The sequence below is a fragment of the Gavia stellata genome, chromosome 7 (genome assembly GCF_030936135.1).
Source record: "Gavia stellata isolate bGavSte3 chromosome 7, bGavSte3.hap2, whole genome shotgun sequence".
Classification (NCBI taxonomy): domain Eukaryota; kingdom Metazoa; phylum Chordata; class Aves; order Gaviiformes; family Gaviidae; genus Gavia; species Gavia stellata.
The window spans coordinates 34,400,618-34,416,147 of record NC_082600.1 but is presented as its reverse complement, the minus strand read 5'-3'; the positions used below and the strand labels follow the sequence as shown (position 1 = coordinate 34,416,147).

General features: G+C 34.9%; 1 protein-coding gene across 3 annotated transcripts in view; it reads left to right on the top strand.

Annotated features, from left to right (window-relative positions):
- The window catches only part of DPH6 (diphthamine biosynthesis 6), a 215,752-nt gene that overhangs the window by 58,777 nt on the left and 141,445 nt on the right, over positions 1-15,530 (top strand). For all 3 annotated transcript variants that reach the window (XM_059819671.1, XM_059819670.1, XM_059819669.1), the window contains exons 6-7: positions 6,939-7,000; positions 11,411-11,505. In XM_059819671.1, the coding sequence (XP_059675654.1) occupies positions 6,939-7,000; positions 11,411-11,505 (157 nt within the window). The remainder of the gene's footprint in view (positions 1-6,938; positions 7,001-11,410; positions 11,506-15,530) is intronic.

The window sequence follows — 15,530 nt, the reverse complement described above, 5'->3', positions numbered from 1 at the left end:
TTTGTTACCAGTGTAAGATGAGGTTTTGGAAAGAGCTTGTAGTGCATGGATATAAAGAAAAGTTTGAAAATAAAATGTGTTACAGAAAAAAAAGAAATGAGATTTTGTAACGGTTTGCATAAGTGGATCTAGAAACAGGTTAGAGAGAAATATGATTCCCTCTGCTATCTCTTGAGCTTATAGGTTGGAGATTGGGAAGGATGTCAATATTTTCAGTAGTAACAGATGACAGGAGTTAGAAGGAAGAGAGGGAAAGTGAATGTGCCTGAAAACAGAAAATTAATTGAAAGTTGACAATGTTGAGTGCAGTGCTTCTTAAGGAGATGTCAGAGACAGACAAAATCGGAGAGAGATGGCTTAAGAGTGGAAAGATCGCTTTCCAGTTTGGGGAGATCAGATAATCTAAAGAAAAAGTGAAATGGAAGCAGCGGGCTAAGAATGGACTATTAGGCATTTAAAGTGAAAGAGAAAAGGAAGTACGGGTTCTAGTGAAGGAGACAGAAGAATAGTCAGAGAACTTTGAGCTGGAAAACAATGGAAGAAAAAGAGCTTAGTAAGAGATGTCAAGCAGAAATAATCTGAACAGAATGCAAATCAAGAGGGGAGAAGTGATGTCTTGTTAATACTAGAATATTACTTGCTGCTTTTTAGTGCTTGGTAAAATTTAAGTTCTGGGTGCGCATTCACTGTGCAGACTTCTGTGCTGAAACAGAGCATAAACTCAAACCTTTAAAGGCATATCTGTGTCATTAGAACCATAGATGCTTGCTTTGCAGGTCTGTCTGAGTTGAAGTTTTACGAGACTTCTTGTCCTAATCTGATCCTTTATTTCTGCCCTGGCCTTTATCCCTTTGCATGTGATCTACCGATTTCCCCTGTCAGAAGTCTGTGTTGATCCATTTGGGGACTGTGACTTCTTGAAAGTTTATAACTTGTCTGCATAGGGATGGATTTAATGAAAGTGACATAAATTTTATCACTGGCACCATGCCTCTTTCTCTGCCACTGAATCAAATTTCAATCCTTTTTTTCAAAGCTTAATAGCACTAGAACTGTTCAAAGCATGGAAATACCAGAATTCTTTAACAGGGACAAAACAGCATATCCTTTTTTGTCCAAACTATGGTGCTGGAATGGCTGAACTCTTTGAATTAAATAGATTAATAAACAAATAATGCTTTAAAGTAATTCTACTCAAAACATTTCAGTATGCCAAAGTTAAAAACACTGAAAGCAGATTTATATCGGGAAAGTCATACATATGTGGCTGTATGAACTGAACCTGTAATAACTTTTGGTTTAAGTCTCTGAAGTCTGTTGAAAGTTCTAAGAGGAAGTTGGCTGGGGCAATATTTTCAATGAGATGAACCATTTGCTCTATAGAGTCTTGGATTTGATTAAAAGCAGTTTAATGCTGTTACTAAACAATTTTCCACAATCTCTTTTTAAACTATGAACATTTTAGAGTTTTAAAAGTATCTGCGTGGAGGTATTGCCTTGTTATTTGATGAAACAATACAAAATTTCGTCAAAGACTTATTGAGGTTTCTGTTCCTGAAATGGCAGAACTAAGTTGCTTTGAATTCTAGATGTAACTAGAACACAAATAACTTTGATGTTTAAAAAAAAAATCACAAGAGATTACAGATAAAATTAACATTGCTGCTATGAAGAGTTTTAGAGGCTTTTACCTCTTAGAGTTCTAAAATTTGATGACATCAGACTAACCTAGTTTAGAAAATATTTGATGAACTTCTGAGAAAGAAGATAAACTGTGATCCTAAATAAACTGCACTGGAAACATATGCTAGAATAACTTTGGGATTAACATCTTATAACTTTACCACTTAGCTTGAAAAGAGTTACTATATCTTCAGATTCCATCCCTGTACTATTCCTACACTAGATAAATTACCCCATAGAAAAAAGAAAAGAAAAAAAAAAAAGAAAAAAAAAAGTAGGTACATAATCAAGTTGCATGAATTTTGCTCTTTTGTACAGTAAATTAGAAGTATATTCACCTCAAATCTTTTAGAGGTGCAGTATTATCCAGTATTTATTGCACTTTCCTTTCCTTCATTTTTATATGAAAATTAAGCAGCTTTTACATTTTTTTTGATGTTTTGGAAAAGGAAGTTCAAGGAATCTGTCCAGTTCACCATTGTTATACAGCTTTTCATGTGTGAAAGTTATGAGGAAGTTAAGAGTCAACTATGAACCTGTCAAGTTATGCTACCAGACAAAAAGTTCACTTCCCAGATCTTTGTAGAAATGAAAGCTAAATATGACAACAGGAATTTACCTCAAGGCAATTTCAGGTATAGATTTACAATGCATTAATATCTCTGTGGCAGGTGCAGTCCTACATTGCGAAGGGTATCTGACATTCCTGCACTCCTGCAGAGTAAACCTGCTTTAGCAACTAATACTTTTGTGTATGGGCTTTTCCTGTGCTATTAGAAACATACTCTTTGATTCTGCGTCATTTAAAGAATAGTGTTTGCTTCATGAAAATCAGTTATTTTGTATTGCTTACTTAGAAAAAAAAGACACATTTAAAGTAGAGGATTTTACCTTCAAAAATATTCCTATTTTCTCTGTTCCAATTCTAAGATGGGTGGTTACATCTATCCTTTATACTCTTTTGCTTTCTCTCCATTATTTTCTCTCCATTATTTTCTCTCCATTATTTTCTCTCCATTATTTTCTCTCCATTATTTTCCTCTCATTTTTCTGTACCTTAAAGGTCCCATCTCCTCCTTGTTAACCCTGTTTTCTTCCTGAAAAAGAAATTGAAAAGAGAGAGAAAGAGACTAGTTTTGGTTCCAGAAAACTTAAGTCTTTCATTGCCTCTTTTCTTATTTAAATTTCTAAATAATTCTGCTTTTAGTGAGCAGCTGATTAGGAACTTTCCAGAAACCTTGTTGTGCATTATACTGCCCTCCATCATTAGAAGTTAAAGTCTCAGTCCCTAACATTCATAATGATGGCAGTTACTAATCTTCTCAACAATACTTCTCAAGAAGTCAGGAAAAAGAAGGGAACTTTAAGTTGCTGTAACTTTAAAACAAGTTCCAATTTTTTCTCCAAAAGTCTATGCTAATTTTGCATATATTAAATTTCAAGAAGATTGATAATAGATAATGATTATGGATATTTGTTTTTAACGTTGTTTTATGGAGGAGGTCAGAGGGGAATAAGATGTGCTTTATGAATTGTAAGGTTGGTTAGTCAGGAAAGGACCGAGGTTTTTCCCTATATTATCAACAGATAATGGTTAACTCATATTTTATTGATATGTGTGTGTGGTAGTGCTTCTTTCACAATGTGTTCATGTATTACGGGTTAGAGTTTAGTTCAGTGTAGCTTTTGGAAGAACTTTGTGTACCACCATTTCATGAAACCAATAATTATGATTTATTTTTATTTATTCAGCATTTTAGTATGAGGTGAAAATGTTTTTTTATATTAAAAAGACTCTCTTAAAATCAAGACTATTTTAAAATTCTGAACGTGTATAAAACATGTTCTTGTTAGTAAGATGAGGCTTTAGAATGTGGATTTCATTAGCTGAATGTAATGCCATGAAAATGGAACTTGATTTTCTAATGGTCTTGATAAATGTAAGTAATATCAGATAGTTACCCCTCAGGTGAAGGCTTTATGCTACACTAATACATGTGTACAAAGTAAACCATTTAAAATATGGTTCTTTTGTGTAACTTAACACTAGTGAAATGCATTTTAGTAATCTTCTTTGGTACATTTTTTTCACTACAGAACAAAGCCCTGAATTTCTGCCCCAGTCTTTTGACATTGCTGCAGTTCTCTACAGCACTTGTCTTGTGGCTGTGCGTAAGAGGGCTCTTCAACCATCGTTGATATCTGCAGGGAGGAGTTCTGCCCCTGTCAGTGGGTTTATCAGGAATTACAGATGGAGTAGAAATTGCTTTGAAGTTATTATACCGTTTGTGCTATCACATACTGATTTTACAGTAAAACTAGGCCACAAAACTGGAGATGAGAGCACAATTTGTTTTACTGAGCACTGTAAAAAACAGTATTATCAAATCTTTCGAGATGTTTCTGTCATCATGTACTGGTCTATCTCAAAGAAATAAAGCCCTACTTGCTCTCTTGGCAGCGCATAATAAATTGACTGATGTAGTTCAGTTGGGGAGTTAAAAATGCATTGAAAATAATGGGGCATAACATTCTAGGGTTAACATTTATTCATAGATGATGCAATTAAATAAAACAGGCATTAACTTCAAGGTCAGTCAGTAAAGTAATAAAAGTGGATATTTTAATTGAATTGTAATTGCTTCCCATTGATACATGCAAGTTAAGTAAAATAGATGGCAGTGCTGCAAATTATAGTTCCTTTCCTAATTAATTTCTTAATTCTACACACAGTCATCCAGGCCCTGGACCTTGTTGTTGGTTTATCCACCCATCCAGCTTTCTTCACATCTAGTTTCACAGAGGAAAAATCTGGAGGATGTGGTTAAATGGAATGTACTAAGAATTTACAATACATTGTTTGTCTTTTTAGTCTAAGTCATTTTAAGAATCTGAATCAATCCACTCCTTTGTTTAAAGAAAAACATACCAAATAGAAGTATAGGTTTATATTAACTGTTTTGTAAGTATGGTTGTAGATACTTTATTGTATTGAGAGTAGCAGTAGACATACAGCTTCATCTATACATGCATACCATTAGAGATTTGAGATGTGGATTACTGGTTCTGCAAATTACATGTTACACTGGTTCTTGATGCCTTTAGTAGATAGTCTCTATTCACTCACAACACAAACCTACTGGAAACTAAAGGAAATAATATTTTTCAAAAGCTGCCCCAAAATAGAATTCTCCTGAGAAACAGAAAGGGTGCATTGCACTTTCATAGATTTTCATGTAGGTATGGGATATTACTAAAGAGTTTACCCATAGTGTATACATGTATATAAATACATGTATTTGTAGTTTATATACTATTTGTGTAATAGTTTATTTTAAATTATTGTTTTGTGTTCATTAGGGGCAGAACAGTAGGTGTATCCTTCTTAATATCAAAGAGAAGTTGTGAAAGAAATAATATGTTATTGTGTCTGCTTCTGACAACTTTTTCCCTTCTCACATGTTTGTAATGTATCCCTTGGTTTAAATTTAAAGGAAACCACTTTGTTTTTATCAAGGAGAGGGGTTGCTTTTCTTAGAAAAGTAATTATGTTAATGAAGAATGTTAATATAAATGTGTGAAATGAGTACTGTAATATGGTACTCATTATTATTTGTTTATTTTCAAAGAAAATGCTTGTTTTAGCCTAATACCTATCCCATTAAAATCAAGGACATAATACTAAGCTGGTGTAAGTTGGAAGACATCACCAGAATCATTATAACTAAGGAAATTAAATGAAGATACTTCAAAATGATTTCCACAAGCATAAATTATCTTATCTTATATCTAGCAATACACATTTTTAGTCTGTTAATAAAGCGCAATAAACCAATACCAAAAAAGAATAGAGGGAGGAAAAAACCTCAGTCCTTTTTCTCTTTAATTATTAAGCAGTTTTTAAAGTGTTCCCCTAGACAGGGAATTTTTAACGTGCTTTAATGAAATATTTAAAAACTTTATTAATGTTTTGAGATCTTTAACTTGCTCTAGTTTCACAGGAATTTAAATATACCAAGACCATCATTGTAAAAATTAAAAGGCATATCAGCTATTTGAACTCAGCAACAACTTTATATAATAGCATACCATACATTTATATAACAGCTTTCATCATCAATGATCTAAAGTGCCTTGCAAGGTACATACTTCAGAAATTGCTTCTAAGTGGAGTCATTCTGGTGGCAGCTCTTTAATGATACCCATTATTGTATAAAGCACTAGGAAAAAGTAGACAAGTGTTGCGATCAGTACAAAAAAAACCCAAACCACAGTAATTAAGAGTAGTAAAAAATGTGATCACTGAAAATTTTCCAGTGTTCCTTCACTTTCAGAAGTCATCATTTTGTTTTTTCTTATCTACTTGTATGTTAAGACCTTTTGACCACTTAGTCTCAAATCCAACTAGTATATTTATTTGGTTGAAGATGTCAGCTCATGAAACAGTTGTTCCTGGATGTTTTTTATCCCAGTACTGATTTCTTCCAATTACTTGATTTATTCCTGAGAAGTGATCATTTAACAGCCATGAGTTGGCAAAACTCATAAATTCAAAAAGCTGAAACAGGAACACAGAGGGACAAGTTAAAGGAATTACCAAATGTTAATAGGCCTTACATTTTTACCAAGAAAAATAAATCAAAGTGTAGACATGATACAGAATATTTTGTGATGTATCAAAAGGTACAACAATCAAGACATTCTGTAAGTCTGAGTTTTCTTTATACTGCCATCCTTTTTAATTATTTTTTTCTGAGGGTCACACACACACAGAATGTGATTTCGCAAAAAAGTTTTTATTATGGAAGACAGTCTGTGTCCCTCCTAGTAATTTGCAGGAACTATTAAAAAAAACCCTTGTATTTTAATTCAGCAGGTATCTACAAAAGTAACTTCTGACGCAAAGAAATAATTTCTGTGTAGTATTTTTATTACTGTGGACCCGCCTGTTTACTTCACTGATTAGTGAAATTTATAAGAAAGGAAAACAACAGCTTTTCCAGTTGACATGCAGTGAAAAGGTAATTGGCCTTTTTTTTCACAAACATGTAAACCAGTTGCCCAGAGGGGATAAGAGGAAATTCTGACTAAGTGTGTTTTCTTTAGGATAAAAATTATTTTAGATACAGTGGGGCTAGTTTCTAAGGGACACATGCTATGTTTATAAAAGAAAAGGACAAAAAAAAGCAGCCTTTCTTGATGTCATAACAGTACTTAATAAAAAACATTTTTACACTTTTTTTTTCCCCCCTCAGGTTTAGATCCAGATAAGCATCTAGGAAAAACACTGGATGAAATGGAACCTTATCTTTTGGAGGTGAGTGTTACTTAAAGGATACTCATACAGGTAAAGTTACAATTAAAAAGTAACATAGGTAGAAATTCAGTAAAATTAACTTAACCAAAAATTACTTGCTTTCAGAAATTAGGTGCTTACCCAAGGCTTATCTTGTACATGGAATATAAGCCTCTGATATGCACTTCCAATACGAAAAACATTCTTTCTGGAGGTAGTTCACAAATGGTGCCAGCATCTTTAAAACAAACTAAAGGTGAGAAACCTCAATATTGAGGGAATGCTCGTTTGTATGTCAATGTGATAAAGGTAAATAATGGCATGCAAGTTAGAGACTTTCACGGCAAGGAATGGTAGTGGCAAAATCATAGGTGATACAAAACTTCCCCAAAGATATCCCCATCTGAAGGTTTCCCACCGTTTTTTTACACAGTCAGACTGCATGCAGTAGGGCCTTTCAAAAATGGAGTAAGAGGTTTATTCCAGAGGATGTACTTAATTCTGTGCAAAAGGTTATGTAGTCCTCAAAGCATGAAAATCCTTGTAGGCCGAGCTAATAGATTTATTTAAAGAAAAATTATTTAATTAGGGAAAAAAAATACGACTAGATTTTGTACATGAGTCTTCTTTGAGTTTGAGGTGGAAGCATCAAACATCAAGCTAAGTACAGTTTAAGCATAACAGCTGTGAAAGTGTGTTTACATATATTGTCTGTGACAAAGCCAATTTACCACAGTTCCTCGTCCTAGAGCCTGTTAAAAACCCACGATTACTTGCGTGTTAGGCTCTTAAGAGAGTCTTGCTGTAACTTTTATCAGTGTAAGCTGTCTAAATTTGCACAAAACGATCTCCTAAAAATACTTTTTGTTAATCTGGGTAGTTACTGTTCAGCCTGCCTTTGTAAATGATGGCAGTTTTTATCTTTTATTGATACAACAATAAACACAACAACGACTGCATAGCTCAAGGTGTAGAACTAGTAGGGCATTCTGACCCTACTTGCAACTGCTTGTCAGGCCATTGTAGGGGAGACTGCAGAACTGATTATTTGTTCATGTAGCTGTTTCTTGTGCATATGCATACTATGAAAGTCAAAGTCAGTACAAATAAATTGTTTTTACTGGATACTTAGTTGGCTTTAAGGCTTAATAAAAACAAATCATTAACTATAAACTGAAGAGTAATGCTTAGGTTTATGATGTGAAAAATACTGTTTTGCAAACCAATGAAGTCTTCAGCATCAGAAATTCTGGTGGACAGAATCTGAGAGCAAGGGGGTCACAGTTTTCAGTAAGGAGGAGAGATAAAATTTAATATTCTGACCATACCAAAGCAAACACCATAATAAATTAATTTTTAACATTGCACATCCCCAAAACTACCACAGCTTTATAAATGCTTGTATCTTTGATTTATGTTGTATTATCTAACCAGTAATTTCAAATTTCACAACAAATTCCTTGGAATTATTTTCTTAGAAAAAATCTCTTGTTGAGGCATTGTAAGAGGCGTGTCAGTGTTAATTGGGAAAAAAAACCCAAACACCCAACAAACCAACCCACAACCCAGCCCTGATTTCATCTACTGAATTATTTAACTTTCTGTAATTATAGAGAATTTGCTGTTACAATTTCTGCCTGGGAACAAAGTCTTCATTTGAAATAGGAAGCATTTGAATTCATATCTTTTATCTTGAGTACTTAAATGAGAAAGTCAGCTTTAATCCTTGTGTTTCATTCCCAAGTTAGGAAGAGACTGTTCTTCGGGTATTTGGGCTGATGGTTTATATTCCTTGTGTCTCATTGTCTATTTGAGTTAAGATTAATTTTGTGTAGTCTAGAAGATGTTTTCATCATATATTTCTATCGGATTTTGAATTGGAGTTGCATTTTTAGATAAGTGTAATTTGTAAATTTGCTGTTTCTGGCTCATCTGAACTACAGGGCAGATTTAGCAATCATAAAATTTAGATTGGAGTCTAAGCTGTCGTATTGTTACGACTGTAACATCCAACTTGCCAAACAAAATCATTGGTCTTCAAAAAATGTTAATATTCTAAATGCCTAAAAGGCAAAGTTCTGATGTCATTGATGACATTTTAAAAATATTGCTGACTTTGTTAAATGAACATTAAGAATCTGTTCTATGAGCTGCTGAATATCCTCAGTTCCTGTTGACATTAGTGGGAACTGAAAATCCTTTAGCACCTTGTATAATTGGTGTCAAGAATGATCTTGAAACTAGTGACATTGAAAATCAGGATTTCCCATAATAAGGATAGGAAATAGTCTCACATCTTTTGAGTATTCAATGTTAATTGCCAATAATTATTCTAGGCACTGATGTTTACAAGCAGAGCTATCAATTTTGAAAGTGACTTGTAAACAGTCGCTCCTTGTATTCACTGTGGAAAGGTTACAGATAGAAAGACCTTATCTGTTTTTTTCTTCTTCATTTTTTGAAGAGTTTTGTTTAGGGTTTTTTGCAGTGGAAACTACAACGAGAGGAAGAATAAAAGGTTGTGACTAACTGTTTTTTAGGTTGTCCATTCCTGTTGCATCAACTTTAATTATTCTTGATGTATTTGTCCTATAGAAACCTTGTTGCCATTGTTGACAGATGGAGTTCTCTTTTATGTCAGGAGTGTAATTTTTTAATGAGCACTTGATTAAAGGCTTTCTTCTGCTCCTTTTCCTTAAAAGAAGATGTGAAAGGAAAAATGAAAAATACCTCTCATAACAAGACATTGAAAAATTAGTTAATATATGTTCCAAAAGAGATTTAGATTTTATACCACCAGACAACAGTCACATAGAGCATTACAAAAGTATTGTTTTCTCAGAGTATTTATACTTTTCTCCAAAATAAAGGCTGAGGAGAATTCAGGCCTTTTGTTTAACTAACTGAATTTTAAATTTAAAATGTGGTCTTTGATTTTATGAAAACATTCAAGTTCCATGTATTTCATTTTCTTCTTTCATACCTAATTTTGAATTATTTTTTTTTAGCTGAGATAATGGCTGAACTTGTAACCACTCTTCAAAGTTTTAAAATAAAAAACTTTGAAGGAGAACTGTAAAGTATCAAAATCTATACCTTCAGCTTCAACAATAAAAATACGGTATCATTTGAATATATCAAATAGACTTGCTACACAAATATTCTGGTAACCATATAAAAAATTTAACCTCTAATGCATAAATAACCCAGTCTCATGCTTGCCTAAAAACAGACAAACAACAGATTTGGAATTATTTTCTAGCCCCCAGACAGACTTTTTCTAACCATCTCCTACATGTTGTGGAGAACTGCATTGGTACTTTGACTGCAGAAGCATCATGGGTGGGCATCTGTTCGTCTAAGAAAAAGCATAAGGGGGTTAAATAAATGTTCCCAGTAGTAACAGTGGTGTTTGCAATGGAGCTGAGGACTGCAGTTCAGCTTCTTGTGAACTACTTGAAGCAGAAAGTTAATGCTCTCTTAATGTGAAAAAACCTGGGCAGGATTTGGCTTGAAGCATCTGGTGCTGGGACACTTTAGTAGGTGATACAATCTGCTGATGAGGAGACGAATTTCTCCTGCAGAAATAGGGAGGGTGTCCCCATACTCAGGCATGGTACAGGTGCTTGATTACTACCTATTAGTACAGTATATTAATATAGAATTACAGTGAACTATTCAGCAGTTGTGCACTCCTTACTCCAGCAAAAGAACTTTGGTTCCTGCTCCACAGCTGCTCATTTATAAAGCAGGGAATAATTAAAGATAGTCATGTCTCTTATCTTGAGGGTATTGGTTTATGTAGGTATGTGTTTTAGTGGGATATGCAGAGCTTCAGGAATATTCATGAAAGTGTATGCTGATTTAGAAAGTAAATTCAGTACAATTTATAAAGGAAACAGCATGTTGCTACCTCTTTAGATCTTGCTTTAGCTTTTTGCTTTTGATATAGAAAACTCATTGATTCTTTTAGATTTTTTTGAAAGAATGGATATTTACCAAAATATAGAATGCAGTTCTTGAATCTGTTGCCAAAAATTATGTTCATTGTATACTTCTACGTGAAGTGCTATTTCTTGTGTTGATTTACAGTACAAGTTTCTCACAGAAGTAATCTATCTAGGCTAAAGAAAGATAGACAAATATGAGAGTCTGAACAACCTTTCATGGCCACTGAGGAAGGACTAGGAATTCATTCATTTATCTGAATGTTACAGTGCCAGTTCTACTTAAAATATAACACATTGGTAATTTTTAGATCATTGTAATACGCATACGAAGAAATCAAGAACCCTCTGTATGATATTTGGTTTTTTTCAGCCTTGTAATGGGTAGTGTTTTAGAAAGTGCACACTGAAATTTTCAGCAAAATATATTTAATAGACTGCTTTAATGTAATACTTATGTATATTAATTTCCCTTTTGTGTTAGCTTTCTGAGAAATATGGAGTCCATGTTTGCGGAGAAGGTGGAGAATATGAAACATTCACTTTGGACTGCCCTCTGTTTAAGAAGAAAATAGTTGTGTAAGGAACAGTTTCTTCCATTTCCTTATATTAAAGCAATGGGAACATATTCACATTTAGCTTGAGGCAACTTTTGTTGGCAGAGGTAAAACTTGTCCTCTAAGTTCACAAACACTCACTTTGTTTAACACTGGCAAAGTCCTCTGAAAACCTAAATCAATACCTGACAAGACGAGGCCTTCATAGAGGGCTATAAACTTTTTAGACATTTGCACTTTCGTTTACTTGCTGATTATGGCCTGCAGTAAAACTGGTACCTACACACTGACACTTTTATCCTTTCATGAAGTGCGAATTGCCTGTAATATTTATCTTTCATTACAGCTACATTTGATAAACTGCCACATCAGTAGCCTGTGGGTTCCATTAACTCTGTGTGTTTAAGTTTAGCAGCTTGGAATGATAACAACAAACTTCAATTATTAGAGGATATTTTAAATACAAACTTTGCATGAATCCATCTCATTTACACCGAGTAGTTTATTCCTTTGACAAATTGCTAAAATCTGTGTAGTGGGATATGGAAAATATTTGTGTCTTGATGCAAGTTTCTTATTCTGTTAAGTAGCTAAGCCTGCTTGCTTCGAGTGAGATGTTTTCACTGCTGTTCCTTTTCTTAGCCAAGTAAACAGACTAGTAATCATATATTGGTGATACTCAGTCATCTTAGGGAAGGTCAAGATTATAGAACATACAGACGTGATTAAGGCATTCATAGTGAAGGTCTATTTGTTTCATTTTTCTGTAAGACTGCGATCTGTCTGTAAGGACAGAGAACCAAGAGCTGTTAACTCTTGTTTCATTGCATGGCATTTGGAAGAAGAAGAGCAGCAGACAAACTGGTAAAAGGGATGGCAGCTACTGTGCAGATGTCTGCTGAACTATTCATTGACAGGAAGATGCGTCCTCTGGAATGAACTAAAATCTAGATAATTTGAGTCTGGAGATATCTCCATGCAGGAAAGCTATGGAATTCTTTAGTAAGAAGAAAATGCAGAAAGTAACAATATAGAATCTTTAAACTGGATTTAAGTTCATGGATGGAATTATGAATGTATGGGCCAGGAAGTGAGACTCTTGGAGAAGATTCTCTGAGGGGGACCAGGTGCTAGGTAGAAGCCATAGGTTGTGAGCCAACCTGCTGACTAGTAGGAGTTGGAAAGTTAAGCAGAAAGTTAGAATAAAATGTGTATGATGCTTGTGTACATCTTATCACAAATAAACCTGCGGACAAAGGACAAAACTCCCCAATATGGCCTCAAATAGAATCAGTTCAGTCTCTTCTAGCAGAAGGAAAATATTGTGAAATCATTGCTAGAGCACGAATCATTTTTGCATTTAAAGTCTGATATGATTTCTGTGAAACTGACAAATTCTTATTAATTCCAGTAGGTGTCAGAGGCAGAATTTTGTGAAACTGTCATTTAGACTAAGATTACCTGTTACCAGACACGTGTGGCCTATTCAGCATTTATATTGCAGCCCTTGCAACAAAAAGTATACTTCAGAAGAAGGATAGCTAGAATTTAACTGAGCAATTAAATGTTCTTGTATCATTTTTTGCACTTAAATGTGTTTGGCTGATTATTTACATTCTTTCTATTTATTTTGAAGCTTCTCATGTTACAGATTAAATCTGGGTGTTCATTGGAATTGGATGCATAATTTCCTAGTGCTCCTTTTCAAAGCTCTCTTTGCATAGATTCAACAGATTGGAGAAAACTATGTCAAATCTCATGAAAAATTCTTGGTTGGTGTAGTGTGGAGAGGTGTTGGTTTTTTTTTTTTGCATAGAATTTGAGGAACACTTTTAAGGAGTTACATTGTGCCATTGGTTTGGGATCAAACAAATGCCAGTTTAAGTAGGAATATCTTATAATAGATTTTAAATGTATTTCTGGCTATCAGTGGTTTAATGACCATTCAAGCAACTAGGAAAAGCTAAAACAGAGGTGGTCTGGCTGACTTGTCTTTATTTCTATTGGCGACACTCCAAATAATAAAAGTTAAGAATAAATGGACAAAAAATACAGGAAAAGACAAATATATAAATCAGTGGATATTTAATAATAAATATATGGCACAGCACACTGTTAAACAGTTGCTCAGCTAGTTCTAAATATACATTTCCGTAATGGAAACTAAATAGCTACACTGGCATTGTGTGTCTCTAGCTTGATTAGCCCTGCTTAGCTCTTACATTATTCATGTCATAAAGACATGCCTTTTGAGGGGCCATTCATGTGTAATCTATTACCTTATGAACTTTTAAAAAAATATTTTGTAGTTTCTTTGTCATTAAATAAGTTACAAGTTTGTTTATTTTGTGCTTTTCATTTTTACTTTTCATATACACTGAATCTAAACAGACTTTGTAATCATGTTGTTAACTATGCTAGTACAGTTTCCAAATGTTTAGATAGCCATGGTTCTGGTATACATCCTGATACAATTTTTGAAGCTTAAATGGAGTTGTATGAATTACAATTTAGAGGTTAAAACCTGTCAGGATTTTCAAGGGCCCTAAATTCCTGAACTCCTCCAAGACGTCTTCCTAGAGAAAGTTTCTGAGGAAGTCATTCAAGATTACTTTTGCCTCCAAAACATGTGTGATGCATTAACCTTGGCTGGCTGCCAAGTGCCCACCAAGCTGCTCTCACTCCCCTTCCTCAGCAAGGCAGGGAGAAAATAAGATGAAGAAGCTTGTAGGTCAAGCTAAGAACAGAGTGATGGCTTACCAATTACTGTCATGGGCAAACCAGACTGAACTTGGGAAAAATTAATTTAATTTATTGCCAATTAAAAAAAACCAGAGTAGGATAGTGAAAAACAAAGACAAAACTCAAAACACCTTCTCTCCCCTCCCCATTCTTCCCAGGCTTAACTTCATTTCGTTGCTCCTGACTCTTCTACATCCTCCCCACTGAGCAGTGCAAGGGGATGGGGAACGGGAATTGCAGTCAGTTCATAACACTGCATCTCTGCTGCTCCCTTCTCTTGACACTTTTCCCCTTCTCCAGCCTGCATCTCTTCTATGGGCTACAGTCCTTCATGAACTGCTCCTGTTTTTTCCATGGGGCAGTTCTTCAAGAACTGCTCCAGCGCAGGTCCTTTCCATGGGGTACAGTCCTTCAGGAACAGACTGCTCCAGCATGGGTCCCCCATGGGCTGTAGTTCCTGTCAGAAAACCTGTTCCTGCATGGGCTTCTCTCCCCTGCCAGGAACCTGCTCCAGCATGGGGTCCTCCACAAGCTGCAGTGTGTGTATCTGCTCTGATGTGGTCCTGCATGGGCTGCAGGGGAACAACCTGCTGCACCATAGTCTTTTCCACAGGCTTCCTGTAATCTCTGCTCTGGCACTTGGAGCACGTCCTCCCACTCCTGCTTTACTGACCTTGGTGTCTGCGGGGCTGTTTCTCTCACGTTTTTTTCACTCCTGTCACAGTGCTGTGTGGTATTTTTACCCTTTTTAAAATATGTTATCACAGAGGCACCACCAGTATTGCTGATGGGCTCAGTAGCCCCTGGTCTCTTTTCATAGAGGCCAACCCTGCAGACCATCCCTTGTTACCAAAACCTTGCCATGTAAGCCCAATACAACAGGAGAAAATGTAATATGCCTGTCATTTATGACACTACTTTCACGTAGTATTTTTGCTGGTGAATGTTTTTGTCACGTGAAACTTGTGACAAAATATGTTTCTACAGTATATCCTTTGAAAAAGAAGGAAATCTAGTTCAGGAAAAGAAAAATATAGCCTTCATGTGTTACTTACTATGGAGAACTAGGAGTCTCTTTAATGTAAGACTATATGATGAATTTTACTTTTGAATATTAAATTGAATTCCTGCCATTCTTCTTAATCTTTGTTAAAAAATATGCCTTACAAAGGAAGCATGGCAGATCGAGTGAAATATTTGAAAATAAGCAAGATCTAGCAGTGAAAGCAAGATCTTACAATCAAAATATTCAACCAAGAGTCAGATGGGTTTTTATCTGGTTTTCCGAGGTAGACTGTTGTAATC